General features: G+C 43.3%; 1 protein-coding gene across 4 annotated transcripts in view; it reads left to right on the forward strand.

Annotated features, from left to right (window-relative positions):
- The window catches only part of BLNK (B cell linker), a 98,100-nt gene that overhangs the window by 24,525 nt on the left and 50,703 nt on the right, over positions 1–22,872 (forward strand). For all 4 annotated transcript variants that reach the window (XM_070223625.1, XM_070223618.1, XM_005602352.4 and 1 more), the window contains 2 exons: positions 14,822–14,887; positions 18,227–18,276. In XM_070223625.1, coding sequence (XP_070079726.1) covers positions 14,822–14,887; positions 18,227–18,276 — 116 coding nt within the window. The remainder of the gene's footprint in view (positions 1–14,821; positions 14,888–18,226; positions 18,277–22,872) is intronic.

The raw sequence follows: 22,872 nt of genomic DNA on the forward strand, positions 1-22,872 counted from the left end.
TCAGGCTGTTACCGTGTTTCCAGGTCCAAACTTGAATTCCGTGCTGACTCAGGCATGCTTGGTATCCTGCTGATATATGTTTTTCAAAGAACACTCCTACAATGGGTCATGTAATCTGAGAGTGAGTTATAATTATAAAGAGCAGAGTTGGTCTTCTGTGGAGACTAACCAGACAGGACCAATGTGGTATAATTTAAGAAGTGCCCCAGAAAGGTGTTTTTTTGCTGTACTGGAAAGAATGTGAGCTTTGGAATCAGGCAGATTTTGGTTTGAATACTTGCTCTGCACTTACTAGCTCATGGTCTTCGAGAAGATTGCTGAATCCTTTTTAGCATCAGCCTTTTCATCTGGAAAATGGGAATAATAATATATAACATAACAGAGGTGTTATAACAGTCAATATGTTAAATACAGAGTAAGAGCTCAGTGAATGTCCTGTTCCCAAAAATTCCTCCTGGTCTGGGCTTTCTTGATGCCCCAAATTGTGTCATTAGAGAGGCATCCGCGTGGGATAAGGCAGTGTCTCCGAGTCCTGGTCCAAAATTAAACATCATTAAGTGTAATAGGTTAAGGCATTAACCATTATCTGTCACTGACACCCAAGCAGGAATCCTTTATCTGAGAGGCAGCTCAGATAGAGAGGTAGAGAGCTGTGCTCTTCTGTCTCCCACACAGAGGTGTCTCCCTCAACAGTTGTTAGCTGAAAGAATGCAACATTTGTTGGGGGAAAGTGGTGATAAGCAGGAGGGAAAGGTCAGAGGAGGGAGACCACACCTAACTAAAGGGAGTTCCCAGAGAGGCTGTGCCCAAGGCGCTTAGACTAGAGGATCAGAGTTGAGCTCAAAGGTAGAAAGAAAACCCCCATCCCCTCCCCCACCCCGCTCAATTTCTTGCTATTGTTTACTTTATACCTCTACTTGGTTCAGGGTACAAAGCTGCAAGATGACACGTAAAGTGTATTAATGTCCATACTCAATACTGGACAGGAAGGAAACAGTCATTTTATTTTAGTGCAAATAACTATAGTAGAATCAAATACAAACATGAAAAATATATTTTCGAAAAAGAAAATGGCAAATGTAAGACCAAATCATTGGCAAACTGGACCCTCGACATACATATTTATGACTATTTTGCCATTTAAGCTGTCTTTACAGCCTGTTCAGGCTCAAGGTCCTCTTTCTACAATGGAAACACTTTTGATTTCGTACCATCTCCACATTCAAAGATTATCACAGTTGCCAAACCAATCCCACGTGATTGGGCCTAATATACCTGATGAATGCTGAAAACAACCTCTTCACATGATTAAAACAAAAGCTATTCACGTAAATACCTCACAAGTAAATTGAAAAAACCTCTGCTTTAAAATTGCTAATGAGTGCTTTATGGGTATAAAGTTTCCTTTTGGGGTGATGAAAATGTTCTGCAATTAGATGGTGGTGGTGGTTGCATAGCACCCTGAATTTACTAAATGCTACAGTTATACACTTTGAAATGGTTGACATGCTGAATTTAACATTATGTGTATTTTACCACAATAAAAAACTTGATAATGAGATTATTTTTCATACTTACCAGAAAATATTATATTCTGGGGACCCATGATCATTTTTTTTTGATCAATTAGATATTGTTTCAAAGTTTTAAAAAATGTATTATTGATAAACATTTCTAGATAGTTTTTAAGAATTACAATGCTTCCTTCCACTTCAATTCCTACACATGATATCCTTCAGTATCTTTTTTTTACTCAGATCCCAGTGAAAGGAGCTTAACTGAGTCCAATTTTTTCAGTGTATCAGAAATACTATTCCTCAAAATCATGCTTTACTCCCTGAAAATATCTTTGCTTTCAGCTACAGAAATGGATGCCCAGATAAGTGAGTGACAATGTTATATTATACCACGTAGACATAGCCAAGACTAAATTTTTTCCCTTTAGAATTAATTTTTAAAAGAACACGCTCGAATTCTTAAAAGATAATTCACTTTCCAGAACTACATAGGATTACATTTTCAGAATTTTCTGAAACGTGATTAGAATTACCTATTTGTCATTTGGTCTTCGAAATGTGAGAATCATCAGTTTTGCATGTTAATTTTCATGCTGGTAGAGGAGAGATCATGAACATAGCAAAATAGCTGTCAGCACCTAGTAAAAACAATGAGCACATCAGAGCCGTGCACGGTAACAGGATTAAACAGCATCACTTCTGGGGGGTCTTCCAAATCCAAGAGCCCGTGTCATCTGTGGATATAGGAGCCTCCTTTAAAGTTTTCAGTTTTTGCAACCTGTGTTTATATGGTTTTAGGAAGAAGTTTCCTCTCACCCAAGCCCCTCCCTGCTGTGTCGGTGGGTGGGCGAGACAGCAAGGACCAGCCAGACTTCCTCAGTGCTAAGAGGGAAGAAACTGCTGCATCCCCACAGGCCCCAAGGGCCCCCGGGCCCTAAAATCAGGGAGGGGGACAGCCATGACAATTTCTGCCATCACATCAAGTGGCAAATCTTCTGAGAACTTTTTGAAGCTAATACAGCCTCGATTCCTTGACACCTCATCAGTCGCAGGGTGGTGCATCCCGCGCCTGACTGTCTCTGATAGGGTGAAGCATGCCAGGATTCTTTAAAGCATTCAAGGTATTAGTTGGATCATCTCTATTCCTGGTTGTGCCAAGTCAGCCCAATTCCATCTGCTTATATCCCAGATCAGCGGTTCAGACCCGCCAAAGTGACCACGAAATATTTGCAGAACTCAGTAGGAAAAAAAAGAAAGAAATGGAAGAGTGTCTGGAGAAACTTGCAAATTACTTTCTCCAGTGAATAGGTGGTTAGGAAGACAACCTTGCCCACAAGACGCTCGCGTGTAAGATGGACGCGTTCCCTCCACTCCAGGACTCTTAGGTGGCCTTTCTGACTCAGGTGTTGGAAAGGACGCACGAGATTATGATGCTCTGGTCTCCTTCTCGCTGACTTCAGCTACTCTGGTTCTGAGTATGTTCTGGATGTCGGAGAGCCTACTCCCTCCTGCTGCCTGCATGTGCTACCCTCTCTCTTTCTCCTCCTCGTGCCATCTGTCCCTTTCTCTTTTTTCTCTCCACTGCCCCCCTCCACAAAGACTGAAACAGGCCCCTACGATGCCATGCTCCCGTCTAGCAATAAATCTGACCTTGGGGACCAGTAGCAGGGCAGTAGTGGAGACACATTTGTCCCCAGTAAGAACTACTTGGCTGGTAGAGGGAGTGCCTTCTCCAGGGACAGAGAGGAAGGTGCCCACAGAGGCACATGGTACAGCCGGTCCCCTGCCCTGGTGAGAGGCCAAGCTGAAACAAGCCAGCACGTGTCATCTGGGGGTGGTTGAGAGCACGGTTCCGGAGTCAGATGGCATGATTTCAAATCACAGCTCTGTTGTTCACTAGGTGGAGGACCTGGGACAAATTACTTAACTTCTCAGAACAAAAGAGTTCTCATCTATAAAAATTGGGATAATCACAACAATGTGAATATACAATGTACACGTGAATACCCTACTGAACTTAAAAATGGTTAAGATGGTAAATTTTGCTATATCGTTACTTTTTACCACAATTTAAAAAATGGCAATAATAATAGGACCTACCTCATAGGGTTGCGAGGGTTAAATGAGGTAACGCACGCGGAGTACCTGGCACATAATACCCACACGGTTAGTGCTGGCTTTCACTGCTGTTGCCCTTGATTGTCCGAGGCTGACCACTGGCGTGGCTTATTGGGCTTGGACTGCAGCTGTGGCTCTGGGCTGTGACATAAGAAGGTGGGAGAGAAAATTCTTGCCTTGGGAAAGCTGATCCTCTAGCAGGAGACTCGGGCCATGTGTGGAAAGGGAAAGAACAGGGTATGATGGAAAGAGCTGGGGGATCCTCATCTAATTAACCTTGAGGCAATGGCAGAATTTCCCTGGAGCGTAGTGTCCTCCCTTCCAAGAGGAGTTTGACCCAGATTATTCCTCGAGTCTCTCTCACTGCCAGATTTCTGTGACTACCTTAATGACGGGGAAAACTAGGAGTTGGGATTTCAACACTGTGTGGTCTGAGACAGGCATCATGAGCTCTCTGGGCCTCCGTTTCTGCCTCTGTGAATGTTGCGGGGGGTGCTAATTCACTCTTGGGTGGCTTCCTCAGGTGATCACAGCATGGAAGAGACTGCCAAAACTTCTGTGCCAGCTCCACCGTGGACCCACTCTCTAGAAGGAAGCAACTCAGCTGCTGAATTGGCAAATCTAAATATAACACCAATAATGCCACAGGACGGCTGGGCTGGAGGAAGTGGGGCATGAGGAAGCTGGGCCAGGACTACAAGAGGCTGTGGAAAGGGCAGAGGAGGGACACTGGTGACCAGATTAGTTTTGCTGCATGCAAATAACAGCAGACACTGAAAAGAGGCTTTCTGTTTCAAAACGACTGTTGGTAGCAGAGACTTCAGTTTTGAGACAGAAATCATCCAAAAGGAAGAGATTTTTGTGAGTCAGAGAATCGCCCAGTCTCTGTTTATATCCATCACAGGTCAGGTTTTTGTCATGCGATAGGTGGCGGAAGGGACCTCTTTCCTGCATTTCCAAGGGCAGGATTGGTGTTCAGGTTAGCTCTGTATCCTGGACATGCCTTGCTCAGTGTGCATGCTCTGAATATTTATGGAATAAATAAGACAAGTACATGTCTTATTTGTATAAAACAAATAATAACATTAAATTCTACAGGGAAGCCCCCCAAATCAGTAAATCAAGATAAGTAATACTTTAATTTATTTTTTTCTCTCTTTCTTTTTTTTTTTGAGGAAGATTAGCCTTGAGCTAACTACTACCAGTCCTCCTCTTTTTTTGCTGAGGAAGCCTGGTCCTGAGCTAACATCCGTGCCCATCTTCCTCTACTTTATATGTGGGACACCTGCCACACCATGGTGTGCCAAGCGGTGCCATGTCCACACCCGGGATTCGAACTGGTGAACCCCGGGCCGCTGAGAAGCAGAATGTGCGAACTTAACCACTGTGTCACCAGGCAGGCCCCTAATTTATTTTTAAAATCAAAATTAATGCAAAAATACCCGTGATGAACAACATATTGACATTTTAAATGAAGCCAGGACCAGTGCTGCTGATTCATTTTGTGGCAGGCCCCAATGTGGCAGGCCCAGCGCTGTGTCCCAGCGAAGTCTTTTTTGAGAGCTGTTGGCCGTGCGGCCATCACTTCTTCCCCGAACCCACACGGCACTCCTCGTGTTACTCCACTGCTTTTGGTATCCCACCGCCGTGGGCTTGGGCCAGGGCCCAGGGAAGTTGCTTTCATACTGGTCTCCCAGGTACCAGTGTCCCCACGCCCAGGCCCTCCTCCACTTGTCCTCCCTAATCAGGACACACCCCTGAGTAAAAGTCTCCAAGGACTTCCCGCTGCCTATAAACCCCATCCCCTCAGCCCAACAAGCCCCTTGACTCCCTGCCAGCCCCCAGCCTCATCTTTGACTACATCCCTCCCCCCTAATATCCTAAATTCCTGCCACTTTCAGCTTCTTACTAGACCCAAACATCCCAGACAATTTCACCTCTGAGCCTTTGACTTGCTGTTCCTGCTGCTGTTCCTTACTCTTCTGCTTGGTGAATTTCGATTTCCCTTTCAAGATCTGGCTCCCAGGTTACTTTGTCTTAAAACCTCAAATCAGTCACTCCTTTCTTAGGGTTCTCACAGCTCTCTGACCCTTCCTGTCCCCAACAAAGAATTACGAGTAGTTTTCACTGGTTACCCACCTGTAGCATATGAATTATTAAAAATTAGCTTGTATTACTTTCACAAACTGAAGAAACAAAATTATTTTCAGTTTAGGGGAGAAAAACAGTTTAAGATCTAGATACAAAAGATGTCACGTGAACAAATAATAGTTCCAAAATTGCTATTAGCACTGGAGATTAAATGGCCAATGAGTAGTACTGCTTGGAGTGCTGTAAATTCAGGATATATAGCAATAAAATTTAGAGCTGCAGAGGACCTGAGTGTCCATGTAATCCAATCTTCCCATTTTACAGGAGAAAATGAAGCCGTGAGTGCTGATGAGAATGCTCAGGTTTGCACAGCCAGGAAGCAGCAGAGAGGAGAGTAGAGTGTACTCTCCACACTCTCAGTCCAGGGCTCTTTCCCTAAGTGGCCTCCGTCCTGCACCCAAGAAATGATCTGGGAGGGGGAAGGAATAGCTTGAGCTGGGCCTTGGGCTGGGAGGATGGAATGGGAACCACTGTGGACTCATAACATTGGGTTAATTGTGTCTAAAATATTTGGTTGGGTCCGGATTGTGAAGGCCTTTGAATGTCAAGCTAATGAGTTTGTACTTTATCCTTCAAGAAACAGGGAGACATCAAAGACTATGCATGAGTGGAGTGACATGACGAAAGGGGTAATTCAGAAAATGAGTTTGGGGAAGGGGAGAGACTGAAGGCAGGGAGATAAGATGGGAGGCCACTGCCATAGTCCATTGTCCATGAGATCACAATGGCTGTTGCCGAAGGAGTGGACAGGAGGGGACAGAGACAGATACAATTGATCTAAAGGTAAATTGACATAATTGGTAATGGGACCTGAAGAGTCAGAGAGAAAGAGTCAAAGACAGCTCAGAAGTTTCAAGCCTGAAGATCCAAGAACACCAGGCTACTAGGTTTATGTTCTTCTTTTTCTTATTAGATGTAAATTTTCTGTAATATACTTGTATTAAAATTGAATAACAAAAATAAAATATACTATAAAAATGATGTGTAGCATCTTAGAAAGAAATCCTGAGTCAAGAATGTGAGATCATTTAAACACCTGAACAAGGAGGAAGTCAGCTAGGGAATCGGCAGACCTAGTGATGATCATTACATTGGTAAAAACCCACTCATAGCACAAAGTAGTTAAGACACTGGATGTTTTCTTTGCTTCTGTATATATCAAGGAAAATGTTAGAGAGGTTTCTACTCCAGACGGATCTTAGAAGCTGTAAATTGGGGATACCAGGCCAGTTGTGAGGAGAGCAGAGATGTTCTAAGGGGACCTAGCCAGGTAGAGGTGGACAATTCAAAGGAGTGAGCTGGCAGTCAGCTGGGGATTCCAGGAACTTAGGGTGAAATGGAATAACTCTCTGCCAAGACAACAAGTCAGGCTTGATTCAGTAGACACTGGGGAGCTGCCGCAGGCTCTTGAGGAGGGAGTGGCCTGGTCGAAGCTGGGTTTTAGAAACAGTAGCTGGAAAGGGCCCTGACACCCTCAGAGCACAGACTGGAGGGGCACCCTGCCAGGCGCAGCATTTTCCGGGTGTGGGGGAGAAGGTTCAGGCCTGAATCTTGGCTGTGAAAGGAGGACCAGCCCTACAGATATTGAAAGGATGAAATCTGAGTTTAAGGTGGGGGGATGAAGAAGAAGGAAGGATTTACCTGCTCTTTTGGTTTGCAAAGAGTCGCTTTAACTTGAGACTTGCCTTAATCCTTTCCTAAATTCAGATTTAACAGGGATTTTCTCTGATTAACATTGTTTTGCATTCCACCCTTTCTGGAAAGACAGTGAAAAAAAAACCACCACTAAAACCTGCCTTTTCATGGTCCTCTGTGAGTGCACTAAACTAAAAGGAAAGCAAGATGTTTCTGATCCTTTTATTTTTTCCTACTAAATTTTAAAAAATATACTTCTTGCAGATGATATCATATTCAAAATCACCTCCTATATTTAATAAAAATTATTGGAAAGGTATTTTGTAAAATATGAATTTTTTTGGACTACTCTTTAGCGATCCGGCCAAAATATCGATGTGCAGCTGCCTTCCCAATGCCCGCTGCGTCCCACCCAGCCAGCCTTCCTGGACTCATTCTGTGCCTCCCTGTACCTGAGGCTGTTCTCAGCCTGCAGACACCTTTCTGAAGGGCAGTCAGAATCTGTGGATTCCTCTCCAACTTGTATTCTCCGAGCTAGTGCATCTTCCCTGGGGGATCTACAGAGATCTCCCATCCTAATAACGCTGCCAGTGGTTCCAGCCGTGGCCACATTGGAATCACCTGGGAGCCAATGGTCCGGGGAAGCCCTGGATATGAGGATCAGTAAAAGCACCCTGAGTGATTCTAATGTGTAGCCAAAATCAAGACCAATTGTCTAACCTACCTTCTCTTTCAAGAAGGAGAAGATGTACAGAGGCTGCCCACTGATGTAAGCTCTTAACTTCAATTCAGAAAATACTCACTGAAGAAAGCTGGGCTCCTGGGACCAGAGTCCCTGCTCTGGTCCAGTCTGCCTGGGAACAGAAGGCAGACAGATGAGAAGCATCTCTGGGCCTGACTTGTATCGATCTGTGCGCAGGTGAAGGTAAAGGCCTAGTCATCAGCACCCGCATTCTTTCTCCTCTTTCTCCCCTATTGAAAGCAGACATCATGCTATTGAATAAAACTCCTGTTTGCCAGCGTGTTCCTTTCCTGGGGAGAGTGTCTGGGTAAACCTTTGGCATCTTATTACAGAGTAAAGAGTAAGACATGCTATTAAAGATATTTCAGACAATAGAGGGCCGGTGGGAAGATACTCTGGGGGTTGGGAGGCCTTCTCTTTTGCTGTTTACAATGCTGCCTGGCCTAGGAGGAGATAAACTTGCCCTGGTCCTTTTAAAAAAGTTCTTAGCCTTCCATAAACGTCCTCAGTCCCAGGAAGTTTGTTAAAATGCAGATTGCTGGGCCCCATCTGGGACGGTTATTCCATGGTATGGTGTAGGGCCCAGCAATCTGAATTTTTTATTTTTTAATTTAATTTTATTTTTTGGCAAGCACGTCATCTTTGCTTACTAAACTTACTATTGATTAAAATGCTCTCTTCTTACACCTGAATACAGATGGCTATATGGATGCATTTGTTAGTATTAATTCTTAGGACACCCTAAGAACCAAAAATAGTTCATCTATTTGCAGATGGCATGACTGTAGGTTAGAGATCACAGTGCCGCTCCATGTCGGGGCACATGAGTACCCGTAGTTGTCTGCAGAACTGAGGTCAGCGGATCATTCCCACAGGTTGGTGCCATCAGCCACACCAGGTTAGGGAATGTTCTCAGCTGACCCTCCCTGCCATCACCCACCCCCACTTCCCCAAAAACAAGCAGTAACAACAACAACAAGACCACAACCAAACTCAATTCTGGAGCACCCTCTGGGCTGGAGGAAGTCTACCCAGGTGGAACTATTCCCCCTTCGTGTCTCCAGCAGGCAGCACTGATTTGAGTTTTGTTCCTGGTCTAATCCAGTCCCCAGGTTCTTTACCATGGACTGAAATACCAGTGTGGGCAGGCACTTTACATCCATGATCTGTCATTTTCACAGCAACCTTGCAAGGCAGATATTACCATCTTCATTTTACAGATACTAAAGTTAGGTCGTCTTCAGACCAAACTCTAGAAAACATTGTTTTAGGGGGTGATCTGAGTTTGAAGGCACAGCAGGGAACCTGAGATTGTCTGCTCTTTCCTGTCCCTGGGGCTCAGCCGCCTGATCCAAGGCTCCCAGAAGCAAGGCATTCAGCACTTATTCTCAACCGCACGTGGTTCTCCTGGTCTCCTCAGGTCTGGTCTGGTCCAGGGAACAACACCCAGGGAGACAGGACACCTCCTGGTGCCAAAGCCCAAGGCCTTCCTACCACATCCTCATTTTCCTCACTTCCAGTTTCTGGATTGGAGTCTTTGCAGGATGAGTGACAGCGAGGGCAGCCCATCCCCCAGGGACAGGGATGTGGTCGTGTCTTGGTCCCAACGTCACCACATTCTGTGTTATTCGGTTCTAGAGCACCATAATAGGAATGGCAAAATGGTCCAGGCTGTGTTGCCCTGCTCTGAGCAGGTCCTGTCCCTTTCGCAGTGTTGCACAAAGTGAGGGCATGTTCTCCTGCAGCTCCTTCATCTCCACTCTGCAGCTTTTGCAAGCTATGGCTCAAGAAGAAGGCGCATGGCTATAAAATAAATAAAAACATACAGGCTAGGTAGTCTAAATCTATACAGAGAAAAGTCAAGAGTCCCATAAAGAAGCGACAGTCTAGTAAAGGACACGCCCAGATTAGGCTATCAAACTGACTACTCAGTTTATTGTCTAAAACTTTGCTCTCAGGCTAATGAGGATGCTGGTTTTCCCCAAGCAGCTATTTGCTTTACTTGGGCGCAACTAAAAGGCCCTCAGTGGAAAAAGGTCTGATCTATCACAGTCATGCTCAGATGGTGGTCTCCTGACTGACAGTGTCAGCACCACCTGGGAACTAGTTAGAAATGCAAATTCTCAGGCCCCACCACAAACCTACCCAATCAGAAACTCCTCTGGGGGAGTATTGAAACTCCGTTTCAATAGTCCTGCGGGTGATCCCCGTGCTGTTTGGTGTGAGAACCCCTGGTCTGTCAGGTTCTAAAGTACGCCACTTCTTTGAAGGCCAAAAACTGCTGGTAACTTTCAAAGGAGGATTTTTCCTCTCTCAGCCCGTCATGGAATCTAAATTTGTTGAGCACCAAGCTCAGCCAGGGTCACGCTACTACAGTGAGTTGTTAAATAACTAAGTTTGTTGACATTCATTCAAAAGCTTGAAAAACATTTAAAAACAGCAGCAAAGGAGACAATATGAAAATTTGATTTGGTTTACACAAGTAATAATAATGATACTGATTTATATGACCTGCTTACCATTTTCAAATGCCGAAATGCCATACTGCTTAAAAATTACATATAAATATCATTTTAAAACATGTATTAGATAAGCTTTGTTCTTCATTTTACTTTGTTGCATTTAACACGGCTGTCACTTCACAGCTTTAAAAAATTAGAACATTGTGATCCTATCACCTTCCCCCAACCATGGAAAGATAACTCTGAAAGCGATAATCACAGCGAGCTGTTTCTACCTTACCTGCTTTCACCTACACACAACTTACCACAGTAGAACAATTGATGTTTAACTCCAGAGCAGCCTCTCCGGGAACAGTCCAGTTGCACATCCCTTTGCTATTGCATATGCTTTAGGTTGTAGTAGAGAAAAAAAGTGCTCCAAGTGATACCAGGGAGCAGCAAAAGCTGTGCAGCACACAGTGTATGAACCGTTGATAAGCCGAGACCATCACCACAGCTTGGTGTGGGGGACACTGAGTTTTACCAGGTAACAGAAGTTTGAGAGCTGTCCCTCAGCAGTCTGTGGACATCAGGATTTGTGTGACCAGAATACAGAGGGAGAAGAAAAATTTTAAACACAAAACATAGTCTTTACGAAAGAATTCAACAATCTACTATAATTATATGTGATATTAATTTTAGTAAACTATAATGAAAAGTAATTAGGAAATACCGAGAAGCATTAAATGCCAAGTTGAGCAAATGACAAAATTACATCAAATTCTTTTGCAACAATTTACATCTGTTTATCTACACCTACAGCAAAGTCGCTTATGCCAATCAGCCCCCAGCTCCCTATCACTCTGCCTGGGTTTCACTCTTCACAAACCTCTGATAGGATCCTTCACTCTGGCTCATTTTGCCGTTCAACTTGGTTAACATTAACTGAGACTAAAGACATTCCATTCAGTTACAGTCAGCTTACAACCAGGACTGCTGTCTGCTCTCCATTTGAAGTTATTAAATTTCCTCCCAATCAATCCATTTCAACCTCTTTCTCAATGTCTCTTTCTCTCTGCTCCCAGACCTCTTATCTTTCATTTTTCCTCATTCCTTTATCTCAGAGATTCTCTATAGTTCCTCAGGAAAAGGAGAAGGGGGTTTGACACAAGACGTATATGAACAAATTCTAGAATACTGTAGGGTTCTGGGGCAACTCAAGGGTCCAGCTTGCAGGCCCCCTCTTTGTGTCTCTGGTGGGCCAGGTGGTCCCCTTCTCGCTCGTCATCCTTTTGTCTCTGCTGCTGAGCCTCGTGCTTTGCTGAGCTCTCACACGTGTGCAATCACAATGCCCAGCCTCGCTAACTGGGGATATAAAACATGGTCTTGCTTCCTTTGTTACGCAAATTACGACTTGGCACCAACCTCCCCACATCTGAACCTGTGCCCTTTGGTGGGCCTCCAGTTACATAGATAATTCCCCAAGATGCAGCCTTAAGGATATCCTGAAAAAGATCTCTCGTATCCTTCTACTCTACCCGCCAGTCTGTCCTTCCTCTGAGCTCCACCCTCCACGCCAATGGAAAACACCCTTCCCCATAGCCAAGCTGAGGCTGGGCTGCAGTTACTGACAGGATACTACTGAAGATTCAGGGACAACGGAGAGAAACTGCCTCATTGAAAATAGCTAGTAATGGTGCTGTGGATGGCTTTTCTCAGAGCTGAGGCCCAGACCCGGTCTCAGGTTCAGGGCCACCTCCCCACCCCTCCACCTCTCCCCACCTCCATACCATTGAAAATCCCTCAGATTTGTCTATGCTTTTCAGGACTCCAGGTCCTAACAGTCGTTAGACCTAGAAGGAGAAAGAACTCCCTGAAATCCCCAGTCTAAGTTCCCGTTTCTTGTTTGAGAATTGCCCTTTTCCCGAGGTGGTTGAGAGTTGAGAGTAGGATTGTCCATCCCCTCCCGGTAAATCTCACCCCAGCCCCTTGGTGCCCAGTGGCCCCCAGTGAGCACTGCAGCAGAACATCGGCACAGGTGGGCATTTAGCCTTAAATTAACAAGTGAAGGACTCCAGCAGGCCAGGCCCGGCGGAGTTCCTCTCTCCTCCTCTAACCTGCTCCATCGCCACGCCGAAGAGCTTTGCAGCATGTGTGTTCTAAATCCACACAGAGCCAGAGAGTATTTCTCCCAGATTCCCCGCAACCAACAGGGTTTCAGAGACCTATGCTAGGCTTAACTGTGTACTGCTATTCATATTAGTAAACAGAAGGCCTAGCTCCCAGACTCAGAGAAATCTGCACTGTTTCACGGAAAAATCAGTTTTCTCCAAGAACTGTGGCTACATACAAGCTTTGCATTTTGTTAACTAAAGGGCCTCATCAAATCGTTTTCTCAGAACAAAGGAAAGCCTTGCCTGAAAGGTGAATTCAAATACCTTACTCTTTTAAGGCAGAACCATGTGAAATTTTATTTATATATTTTTTGCCAGAAAATTATTATGGATAAAACAGAACATAGACCTACACTCTGACCATTTTTCTAATTTGTAAGTTTCTCTAATTTCTGTTGGCTTTGAAAACAACTGCTTAACAACTTCTTGTGCATCCTTCCAAAAAGGATGCACACACCAACGTATATGTATGTATGTACCCTTTTTTCCCCCCAAATAGTATATCATACACATGTTCTGAACTTTCCTTCCTTCTTTCTTTGTTTTCTTTCTCCTCCTGCTCCATTTTTGTTTAATTTAATAATTGAAAATTTTTATAATCAGCAACAGATTTTTTTTTTAAGGTCTGTGGTAGTCCATTGTATGGCTTTATCAAAGTTTATGTAACTAGTTCCCTTTTAATGTTTCGTGGGCATTTAGGTTGTTTCCAGGATTTTTTAGGTGGAGAGGAAGGAAGGATTAGGGTTATTACACATAAAGCTGCAATAAGCATACTTATATGTATAAAATGGTATAGTTTTGTGACCATGTTCATAAGGTAAATCCCTAGCAGTGGAATTTCTGGGTCAAAAGTCAAGGAGGTTTTAAATTTTGAAAGATATTTATCGTAACAATTTAAATTCCCAAGGATATCTGTGTTCTCATACCCTTGCCAACCCTGGGTATTATTCCACTTGTTAAGTTTTGCCAGTCTGATAGGCAGAGCATGCTATCTTATCATTGTTTCCATTTAGATTTCTTTAAATATAAGTGACATGAAATATCTTTTCATTGGTCTGTTGGCCACTTGTATTTCTTTTCTGTTAGCTATGTGTTCACATCTTTTGCTCATTTTCCTGTTGAATTGTTAATCTTTTTTTACTGAGTTGTAAGATTTCGTAAATCAAAACATGTAGTCCTTATTATTATTATTAGTATGTGTTGCAAATATTTCTTCCAGCATGTCATTTATATTTTGACTTTGTGCACATTATCTTTTGTTCTACAGAAGTTTCAAATATCTATGCAGTCAGATTCATTAGTCATTTTCTTTATGGCTTCGGTGTACGTGCAACTTCTAAATGACAATTTTTCCAGATTCTACCTAGTAAAGTTAACCAAAAAAATCTTGGGTTTGATTTCAGCCTATGCTGTGTCCTTCAAGGTAACCCCATCCTTGCAATGTGGATGCTCCAAGGACAATAAGTGATGAACTATGAGGCTTATGATAGATCAAAAGGCTTTTGCCTCACACGTCTCCTCAGAATGGACAGATCTGGGAATCAGAATCCCTCTTACAGCCTGAGACTGATCCCAGATATCCAACAGATGGGGACATGGCCCAGAGATTACATTCCTAATAGAATCAGTCACACTTTTCCTTTACTCAAGTAGCAGATGGTCAACTTAATTAAATGCAATATAATCCACGCTATTTGGAGATTTTATTGTAGAGTTTTTTCTCTTTTTTTGTATTCAAGAAGGAGAGAAGACTTTTAAAAAAACCAGTCTAGGGGCCTGGTCCCGTGGCCGAGTGGTTAAGTTCGCGCGCTCCGCTGCAGGCGGCCCAGGGTTTCGTTGGTTCGAATCCTGGGCGCGGACATGGCACTGCTCATCAAACCACGCTGAGGCAGCGTCCCACATGCCACAACTAGAAGGACCCACAACAAAGAATATACAACTATGTACCGGGGGGCTTTGGGGAGAAAAAGGAAAAAAATAAAATCTTTAAAAAAAAAATCAGTCTAGTTATTAATATTTTATATTTAATTTCATTTCTTGCAGGCAGCTTCAAAAGATGGTCCACGATATTAAGAACAATGAAGGTGGAATAATGAACAAAATCAAAAAGTAAGTTAGACTCCATAGCACTGTGTGAACACTTATTTGTGTAAGTAACATCTTATATCACCTGTGCTAAGTGGAAGAAAACAAAATTCTGTGTGTTCTGAGTAAGGAGTTGCAACCTCTTTAGCATGTAACCCTTTCCTCGTCCATGGTGGTCAGATCCACATTCAGGAAACACGGTGAGTAGATGGGATGGGGCTCAGGTGGTACTTTGCTCTTCCCTCTCACTGCAGGAAAGGTGAGCTATGCCAGTCAAGGTGCCCAGCAAACATCAAAAAAGATGTTTATAGAAGCAGGACAATCCGCTTCTCTAACCATTTAGCTGAGGGCCTCTAGGACATGCCTGGAGGAATCCAAAAGAGAAGTTACAAGGACACAGTCCTAGCTGCTTTAGGATACCTGACCTATTTTCCATATTTTGATTTCTGCTTTTTGATTATTGCCTTAAAATGGTGTTTCAATTGGCACTTGGAGAGGGAAAGCTAGAATTCCAAATCTTCCTGCACACCAAAGACTCTTAAGCTTTTTTTTTTGAGAATAGAAACTGTACATACTTGCATTTGTCACTCAAAATCCAAATCAAGAGCAAAGAGGAAATGATATTGTGTTAAGTTTTAAGTTATTTTAATGAAAGTAATACAGATGCACCAGGAAAAAAAATCAAAGAGTTCAGAATTGTATAAAGACAAAATCTCCCACTTCCTCATATTTCCACCTTAACCCACTCCCCAAAAACATACATTGATATGAGTGAGTTCAACCAGTTGTATATTGGTGGACATTTTTTTTTTTTTAAGATTTTATTGTTTTTCCTTTTTTTCTCCCCAAAGCCCCCCAGTACATAGTTTTATATTCTTAGTTGTGGGTCCTTCTATTTGTGGCAAGTGGGATGCCACCTCAGCGTGGCTCGATGAGTTGGGCCATGTCTGCGCCCAGGATTCCAACCGACGAAACACTGGGCCGCCTGCAGCAGAGCGCGCGAACTTGACCACTCGGCCACAGGGCTGGCCCCTATTGGTGGACATTTTGTAAACGAGGATGGGAATTTAAGCTGGTACAACATTTTTGGAGGGCAATTTGATAATATCAATCAAAATTTTGTGGCCATCTCTCAGTTTAACTGTCACAAATAATACTTCAATAAATATCCTTTGCAGACTTTGAGTATACAAGAAAGCTAAATTCCTGAAATGAAATTTGTGGGTGGAAGGATTTGTGCCCTTGAAATTTTGTTGATATTACCAAATTGCTCTCCAAAAATTTTGTACCACCAATAGTGTTTAAATGTTCATTTCCCTGTGCTTTCAGAATAGAGTATCTTTATTCTTTTTGATCTTTGCGAAACTTTAAGAAATCACTTTTCGTGGTGTTTTTAGACTATAAAATGTAAACATCTCAATATGTAAAAGTGATCATCATAAAATAGTTTAAATGGTCTTCTGCCTGCGGGGCAGCGGCATCTCATAAAGGAGGAGAATTTGCCTTCATGTTCTATCTTATGACTGGGAGAGGTGTGTGATTATTTTCCTCTATTATTTCTGATACATCTAGAATTTCAGTGAAATGAGAGAACCCTGCTCATTGTTTAATCACCAGCAATTCTAGATTAATTATTCCACAGTTGCTAATTTTACAGTACGGTAGGTTTCTCAATAATATGAGCCTCTGTATAAAAAGTCTCTCTATTCTATGTTCAGTCATACTTACAGCAGCCATGTTCAGTCAAAATTTTGCAGACAGTTTCTCTTTCAATCTGCCGCTTGTACTTGACAAGCTACGTTTCTTCTCAGCTTGGAAGATATGGCTGCCATAGTCACTCCCCTGGGAGGGGTCAATGGCCTTTTGGTTCTAAGTGACCTGCAGTTAGCTCTCACTCTTAACCAGGCAACAGGTGCTATCTTGAAAGGAGGAAGCACAGCTGAGCACACTGGTTTCCTAACGCAAGACCGTGACAGAGTTGTCACTGGTCCATGGCCGAATGAGAAAATAAGGACCTTGAAGGGTTGGGGGTTGGCATGCAGCTTCCGGTTGCTAAATGAGGCCCAAACCTAACCTTTTATTCCTGGTCGGTGTTAGTGGCCAACAGTCCTTTCTTGAGTTTGTCCTTTATTCTGAGATGGTGATCTGCATACATTTTAAGGTATTAAAATACCCTTTCTTTTCTTTTATGAAATGATAGCAATAGTGGGTAGTAGTTGGTTTGTGTTTTTTGAAATTTTACCAGTCCATGAACAGACCCAGCAGCAGACCCAGTTTTGCTTTTGTTTTTCTTCCCTACAAGAGCCTAGGCAGCCTCTCCCTCCAGACCTCATCGCAGGGCTGATGAGAATATCTTCCCAGGATGCCCTGCTGGTTTGCTATGAGAATTGAATGAAATAATATGTATGAGAGCCTCCGAGGAAACAAAAGGCAGAATTTCTATGCAAATATAAATATTGTTATTTTTGAAACATTACAATTCTGATTTATAAGGCTTGTTTTTTGTAAATCGTGTTTGATTTACAGAATACACTGCCCCTTTAAAAGGGTGTGATGTTTTAGTAAATGAAGGCTACTGGATATGGGTTTCATTTATATATATTTAAAGTTTCATTAAGCTAATCATTTTTAAATAAAATGGGTAACCTATTATTAAGAATAACGATTTATTATAATCCTTACCCATTTCAAATAATGGAAGTCGAGATGTTGTCAGAACTCAAAAAAGCCTAACAATTGGGATACGTTTTTAAAACGTAATTTTCATTTTCTTTTTTTAATGAGTGGGGAAGGATTGTGAACATTCAGCACATTCCATATGAGCATAAAGATACTAAAGTAGTTTTGAGAGTGCTTGAAACTGTTCAGCTTCTAATTTAGCTAAATATCACAATCTGGAGGCACTCACTGCTCACTTACTTGGCATTTTTTTCGATGGTGCAAAAATAATTTCAGTCCAACCTACAACTTAAGGGCTTGTTATAGCTTTTTTTTCCCTGTTATTTAAAGTCTTTATTAAATTATTTATTAAAATAGAGTTCATCTTCTCTCACATTCCCATCAACCAATCAACATTTACCTTCCTCGACCCTCTGAACTCAGTGCTTACTAGTATCTGACCTCCCAGAGCCCTTTCGCCGCCTGACTTCCCCTTATCAAGTCACAGCCCACTGCCCTGGGGAGGTGGGGAGAGGTGGGAAACCTCTGATGCAGGCTTCACTAGGTTACAATACATTAAGTCTTTCCATGTGATGGGTTATGCTATTCGTTATCTAGGTGTTATCTCTAAATCTGCTTATATTATGGGCCTTCACAACAGTTGTCTTACCCACTGACCATTTGTCTGATGGTTGTTATCTACAGGCTGAAAGTCAAAGCACCTCCAAGTGTTCCTCAAAGGGATTATGCCTCAGGTAAGAGTATTTCTAAAATACTTTAACTCGACTAATTTAATGTTCATATTCACTTGTTGGAAAAGGAATTCTGTTCTACTCATCTAAAACAAAAGTACTTATCTTAGTCTTAAGAATGACCAAATCTATTAGGCATTTGACTATAGTGGGCATGTAGTACTCCTTCCATCCATCCATCCATCCATCTACTCATCTGTTTATCGAATATTTATTAAGCATCTCCCATGTGCCAGGCACATAGAAGATCTTAGAAACACAGTGCTAAACAAGATAGATATAGTCTCCATACTCACAGAATTTATAGTCTGGAAGGAAGATAGATGATGTTAAAAGCGATTATGATTCAGTGTGATGGGGAAGCACACAGTTCTGTGGAAGTTCATAGCATCAGTAGCTAATCTAATCTGAGATGGGGGATGTGGAGGAAGCGAAGAAGGGAAAGCTTCCTAAAGAACTGTTAAAATGAATACTTGAGGGTCAGTGAAGGGGGTGGTGTGTGGGAATAAATTATTGACGTCACATGGTTACTCAATCCTCTCTGAGTTTGGCCCTGCGACCCCATTCCAACCAGGATCAACTTTGTCAGAGGGAAAGGAGTTAGTTTTGAGATTGGGAGTGTTTATGGCAGTGGTGAGCAGTGTAAAAATTCCAACACACTTTCCTTTCCTGGAGCAGATACCTTGGGAGGATAGGTCTAAAATCTTTTTCTGTTGGCTTAAGTATAAAGATTTCCTGGACGTGGGCAGATCTGTACAGCCTTCAGTAAAAACCACAGGGCTACAGACCTCAACGAAGACTCTTCTCTACAGGGCTCAGCTACAACCAAATCACAAGCTTAGAGGATGATTACAATTTTATTTTATTTTTTCTGCCACTGATCAAGATAGCAATCAATCAGATAGTTTGGTTCCTCTTGGGCGCTAATGAGATCTCAGCACACTGAGAAATGCCGACCATCATACCAAGTCTGGTCACTGACCCACTGGACCACTTTCCAGAACTCACTAGTTCACAGAGTATTTATTGACCTCACCTTGCCAGTCGGTCAGCAAGTCTAGACAGTGGATCAGGGGATTCCTTTGCAGTTTAGAACTAAAAAGGAAAGAATCTGTTCTGGGCTTTAAAATCTACCTAATGCAAAGGCAAAGGAGCTGCTCAGTTAACAAACGAGAACAAATGCACCCTTCTCTCCAAGGTCTAAAAAAGAAAAGAAAACAAAGCAGACTAAATCTATTACGTAGCCAAACAGGTTTGATGGGAAAATTATGGAGTCTCAGGCTTAATAGGAGCCCCCAGAGGTCATGTAGTCTGACATCCAATCCAAAGCTTCAACCTACCCCACCACCGTGTACCCCACAACCGAGGCCCACTTTCTGCTTGGACACCTCCTGCGATGCCCTCCCAAGCCTGTCTGGTCCAGTCAGGGATGGACAGCCCTGGTGAGATACAGATGCAATACGTTTCCCTGTGGTTTCCTCAGTCTGTCCAGATGGCCACACAGTACAAGTTTCAAACATTAACAACAGTGGAAATAGAGTTGCAACGTCAAAGGATAGAATTACGTTAGGTCATTTGAGTGGTTTCTTCTCTAAAATAAACATCTCCAGATGCTTCAGCCACTCCACACATTCTTTGATTCATTCAACAAATATTACACGAGTGTGTCCTGTGTGTTACTCGCTGTGTTAGAGATGCAGTAAGGAACAAAATATAGGCCCTGGTCTTAGGGTACTTAATGACTAGAGGGGAGTCAGATAATAAACGAGAATGCAAACAGGTAAATACGAATTACCAAGCATGGTATTGGTAGGAAGGTAAGTGGCAGGTGCGGTAACAGGGCGTCACCGTGGGGTGGGAGAAGAAATTAGGTAGTCACGGAAAGTCTCCCTGAGGAGACAACGTTTAATTTGAGTCCTGGGGATGAGCAGGAACATTTGTCAGTTTGTAGATGAACCAGCATTGAGATTCTGAACACAAATATTAGGATCTCAGGGGCAATTCTTGTAAACCAAAGTAGACTGATAAATCTTATTTCAGGGTGGACATTTCTCTTGATGGTCCTCTCATACTCAGCTATCTCCTTGCCCAGTCCCTCACTTAGGCCCCTCCTTTCCCTCTATTTTTTACTTGGGTTAAAAGCAGGTAGCATTCATCATTTATTTATCCTTTTGCCTAACCCATACACACTGGGGATCTCCCTGATTCCTCCTCTTCCCTCATCCTCTACAAAAAAAATTAATCTCTAAATCCTACCGAGTCTATCTCTTTAAGTGTCTCTCAAATATTTTTGCCCCTCTCTATTCACATAGCTACGGCTCAGGTCCTCAATCTCTCTTGCTTGTTCTGGTACAGAAGCCGCTAAGAAGTCTCCTTAATTCCTAATCCATATGGTCCTCTCAACCTCCACCAGAGAATTGTTCTGAAATACCTTTGCTTAAATATTTTTATGGCTCTACATCACCAACAAGAAAAATTGCAAACCACTGAGCCCACATACAAAGTCCTTCCAATCTAGCTGCTAACTGGGTGCGTAACCTTGGACAGTTCTCTCTCCTCTCCTTATTCATGTCGTGCAGGGACTGAACTAGAAGATCTGCCAGGTTCCCACCACTGCTAATACTCTACCCTCCCGCAGAAACACAGATCTTTGGAGCCAGGGCCCAGCGATGAAATGGGCCTCTCCTCACCTTCCCTGGCTTTAGGAAGTTGCATCTTCCAATCTCCCTGATGCTCAGAAGTGACCCATTTCTGAACTTCAGACACCTACTCTCTTCCCTGAAACCCCCCAAATAGTCTTGATATTAGTACATTTGTACTTAATCTCTCTTGGAATCAGAAACATGGCCCAGCTGAGTCTTCTAAGCCTTAGTTACTCAAAGTGTGATCCCTAGCTTGGCAGCATCAGTATCATCTGGGAGCTTGTTAGAAATGCAGAATCGGTGGCCAGTCCCATGGCCGAGTGGTTAAGTTCACATGCTCCACTTCGGCGGCCCAGGGTTTCGCTGGTTCAGATCCTGAGTGCAGACATGGCACGGCTCATCAGGCCCATGCTGAGGCGGCATCCCACATGCCACAACCAGAAGGACCTGCAACTATTAACATACAACTATGCACTGAGGGCATTATGGGGAGAAGAAGAAGAAGAAGAAAAAAAAAAGATTAGCAACAGATATTAGCTCAGGTGCCAATCTTTAAAAAAGAAAAAAGTATACCAGCACTGATAAATTGTCATTAAAAAAAAAAGAAAAGAAAAGAAATGCAGAATTGTTGCCCAACCCTAGAAGTACTGGATCAGAATTTGCATTTTAACAAGAACTCTAGGGGATTTGAGCCCTGCTGTAAACCACCAACTCTGTCCTTATTGCTTCTCCTGAACTGAAAGACAAATCCATTGAAGTTCCAGGATCTTAGAAATTCACCCATTGCTTCACCAGACCAATAGGCCGCACCTAGTCTCCCTGCTCTTACACTCAACCTCCAGAAAAGGTCCTTTTGGCAAAACCACCATCACCACCTGCAGCTAGTACCTTCCTTGCCATCCCCCCACCAACTCATGTCCCAGGAGCATTTCTATCTCCTTCCCCTGAGCCTTGGGGTCCCTGCACAGCTGCAAGCCCAGGGCCTCAGAAACCAGCCTGACAGTTCCTCCTAAACCCACAGAGTCTTCCAGAACCTCAGAGGCCCCAGTGCTGGGAGACTTTAGCCCACCAGACCTCCTGACACTGGGAGGCCAGACAAGTGCTCCCTGGAGGCCAGTGCAAATTTGGTCTCCCCAAGGCTCCTGAAGCAGCGCCCCCTTTTCCTCCGGTTGCTGAAATTATATCCTCTTTCCAGTCCCAGAAGCAAATGGCTTCCCCAAACTCTAAGCTGGTAGAGTGCGTTGATCTTGCTGATGCTGACCTTCAGAAAGCAGTGGATGGAAAGGGCCAGCGCCCCCCAGAGGTCAGCAGAAGAGCCACCACAGTCCCTCCTTCATTTAGAGTGTAGAGGACAAAGTTTGAATTATATGAAGAACGGAGCTACAGATGCAGATCAGGCCAGTGTGGAGCCTGCTGCTTTCAGTTCAGACCACACGTCCCTACTTTGTCTCTGAGGAAGGACCACTGCCTGCAGGGACCTCACGGTCCACTGAGCAGAGTGCATGACCCCCACACCAGCTGTTGCTGTGGAAAGGGAAGATATCTAAACTGTGTTGGGTATTTACTCTGCTCTGGGCATTATGCTAAGCTCATTTAATCTCCTATTAGCACCATTGTATGGAAACGACTATCTCAGTTTTGCAGATGAGGAAAATGAATCTCAGGAACACTAAGTAACCTGTCCAGGGTTACTGCAGCCACTAAAAGGAAGGCTCCCACTCCACTATTCTTCTCTTTGACCCAAGCTGAGATGGATACACTTTTCTTGGGCATTTCTTATTATTCTGAAGGCCCCACAGCCTCTGACATTAACACCAGAACTTGCTTACTGAGCTTTCAGGGTGAACAGCTTCCTGTATCATTGAAGCCTGAGTCTGGCTTGGAAGGGACGGTAGGGGAGATCAGTTGTGGTGTCCCCAGAGTCTGTTGGGGTCATTTCAGAAGCTCCACTGCTCAC

Source organism: Equus caballus, chromosome 1 (genome assembly GCF_041296265.1).
Source record: "Equus caballus isolate H_3958 breed thoroughbred chromosome 1, TB-T2T, whole genome shotgun sequence".
Classification (NCBI taxonomy): Eukaryota; Metazoa; Chordata; class Mammalia; order Perissodactyla; family Equidae; genus Equus; species Equus caballus.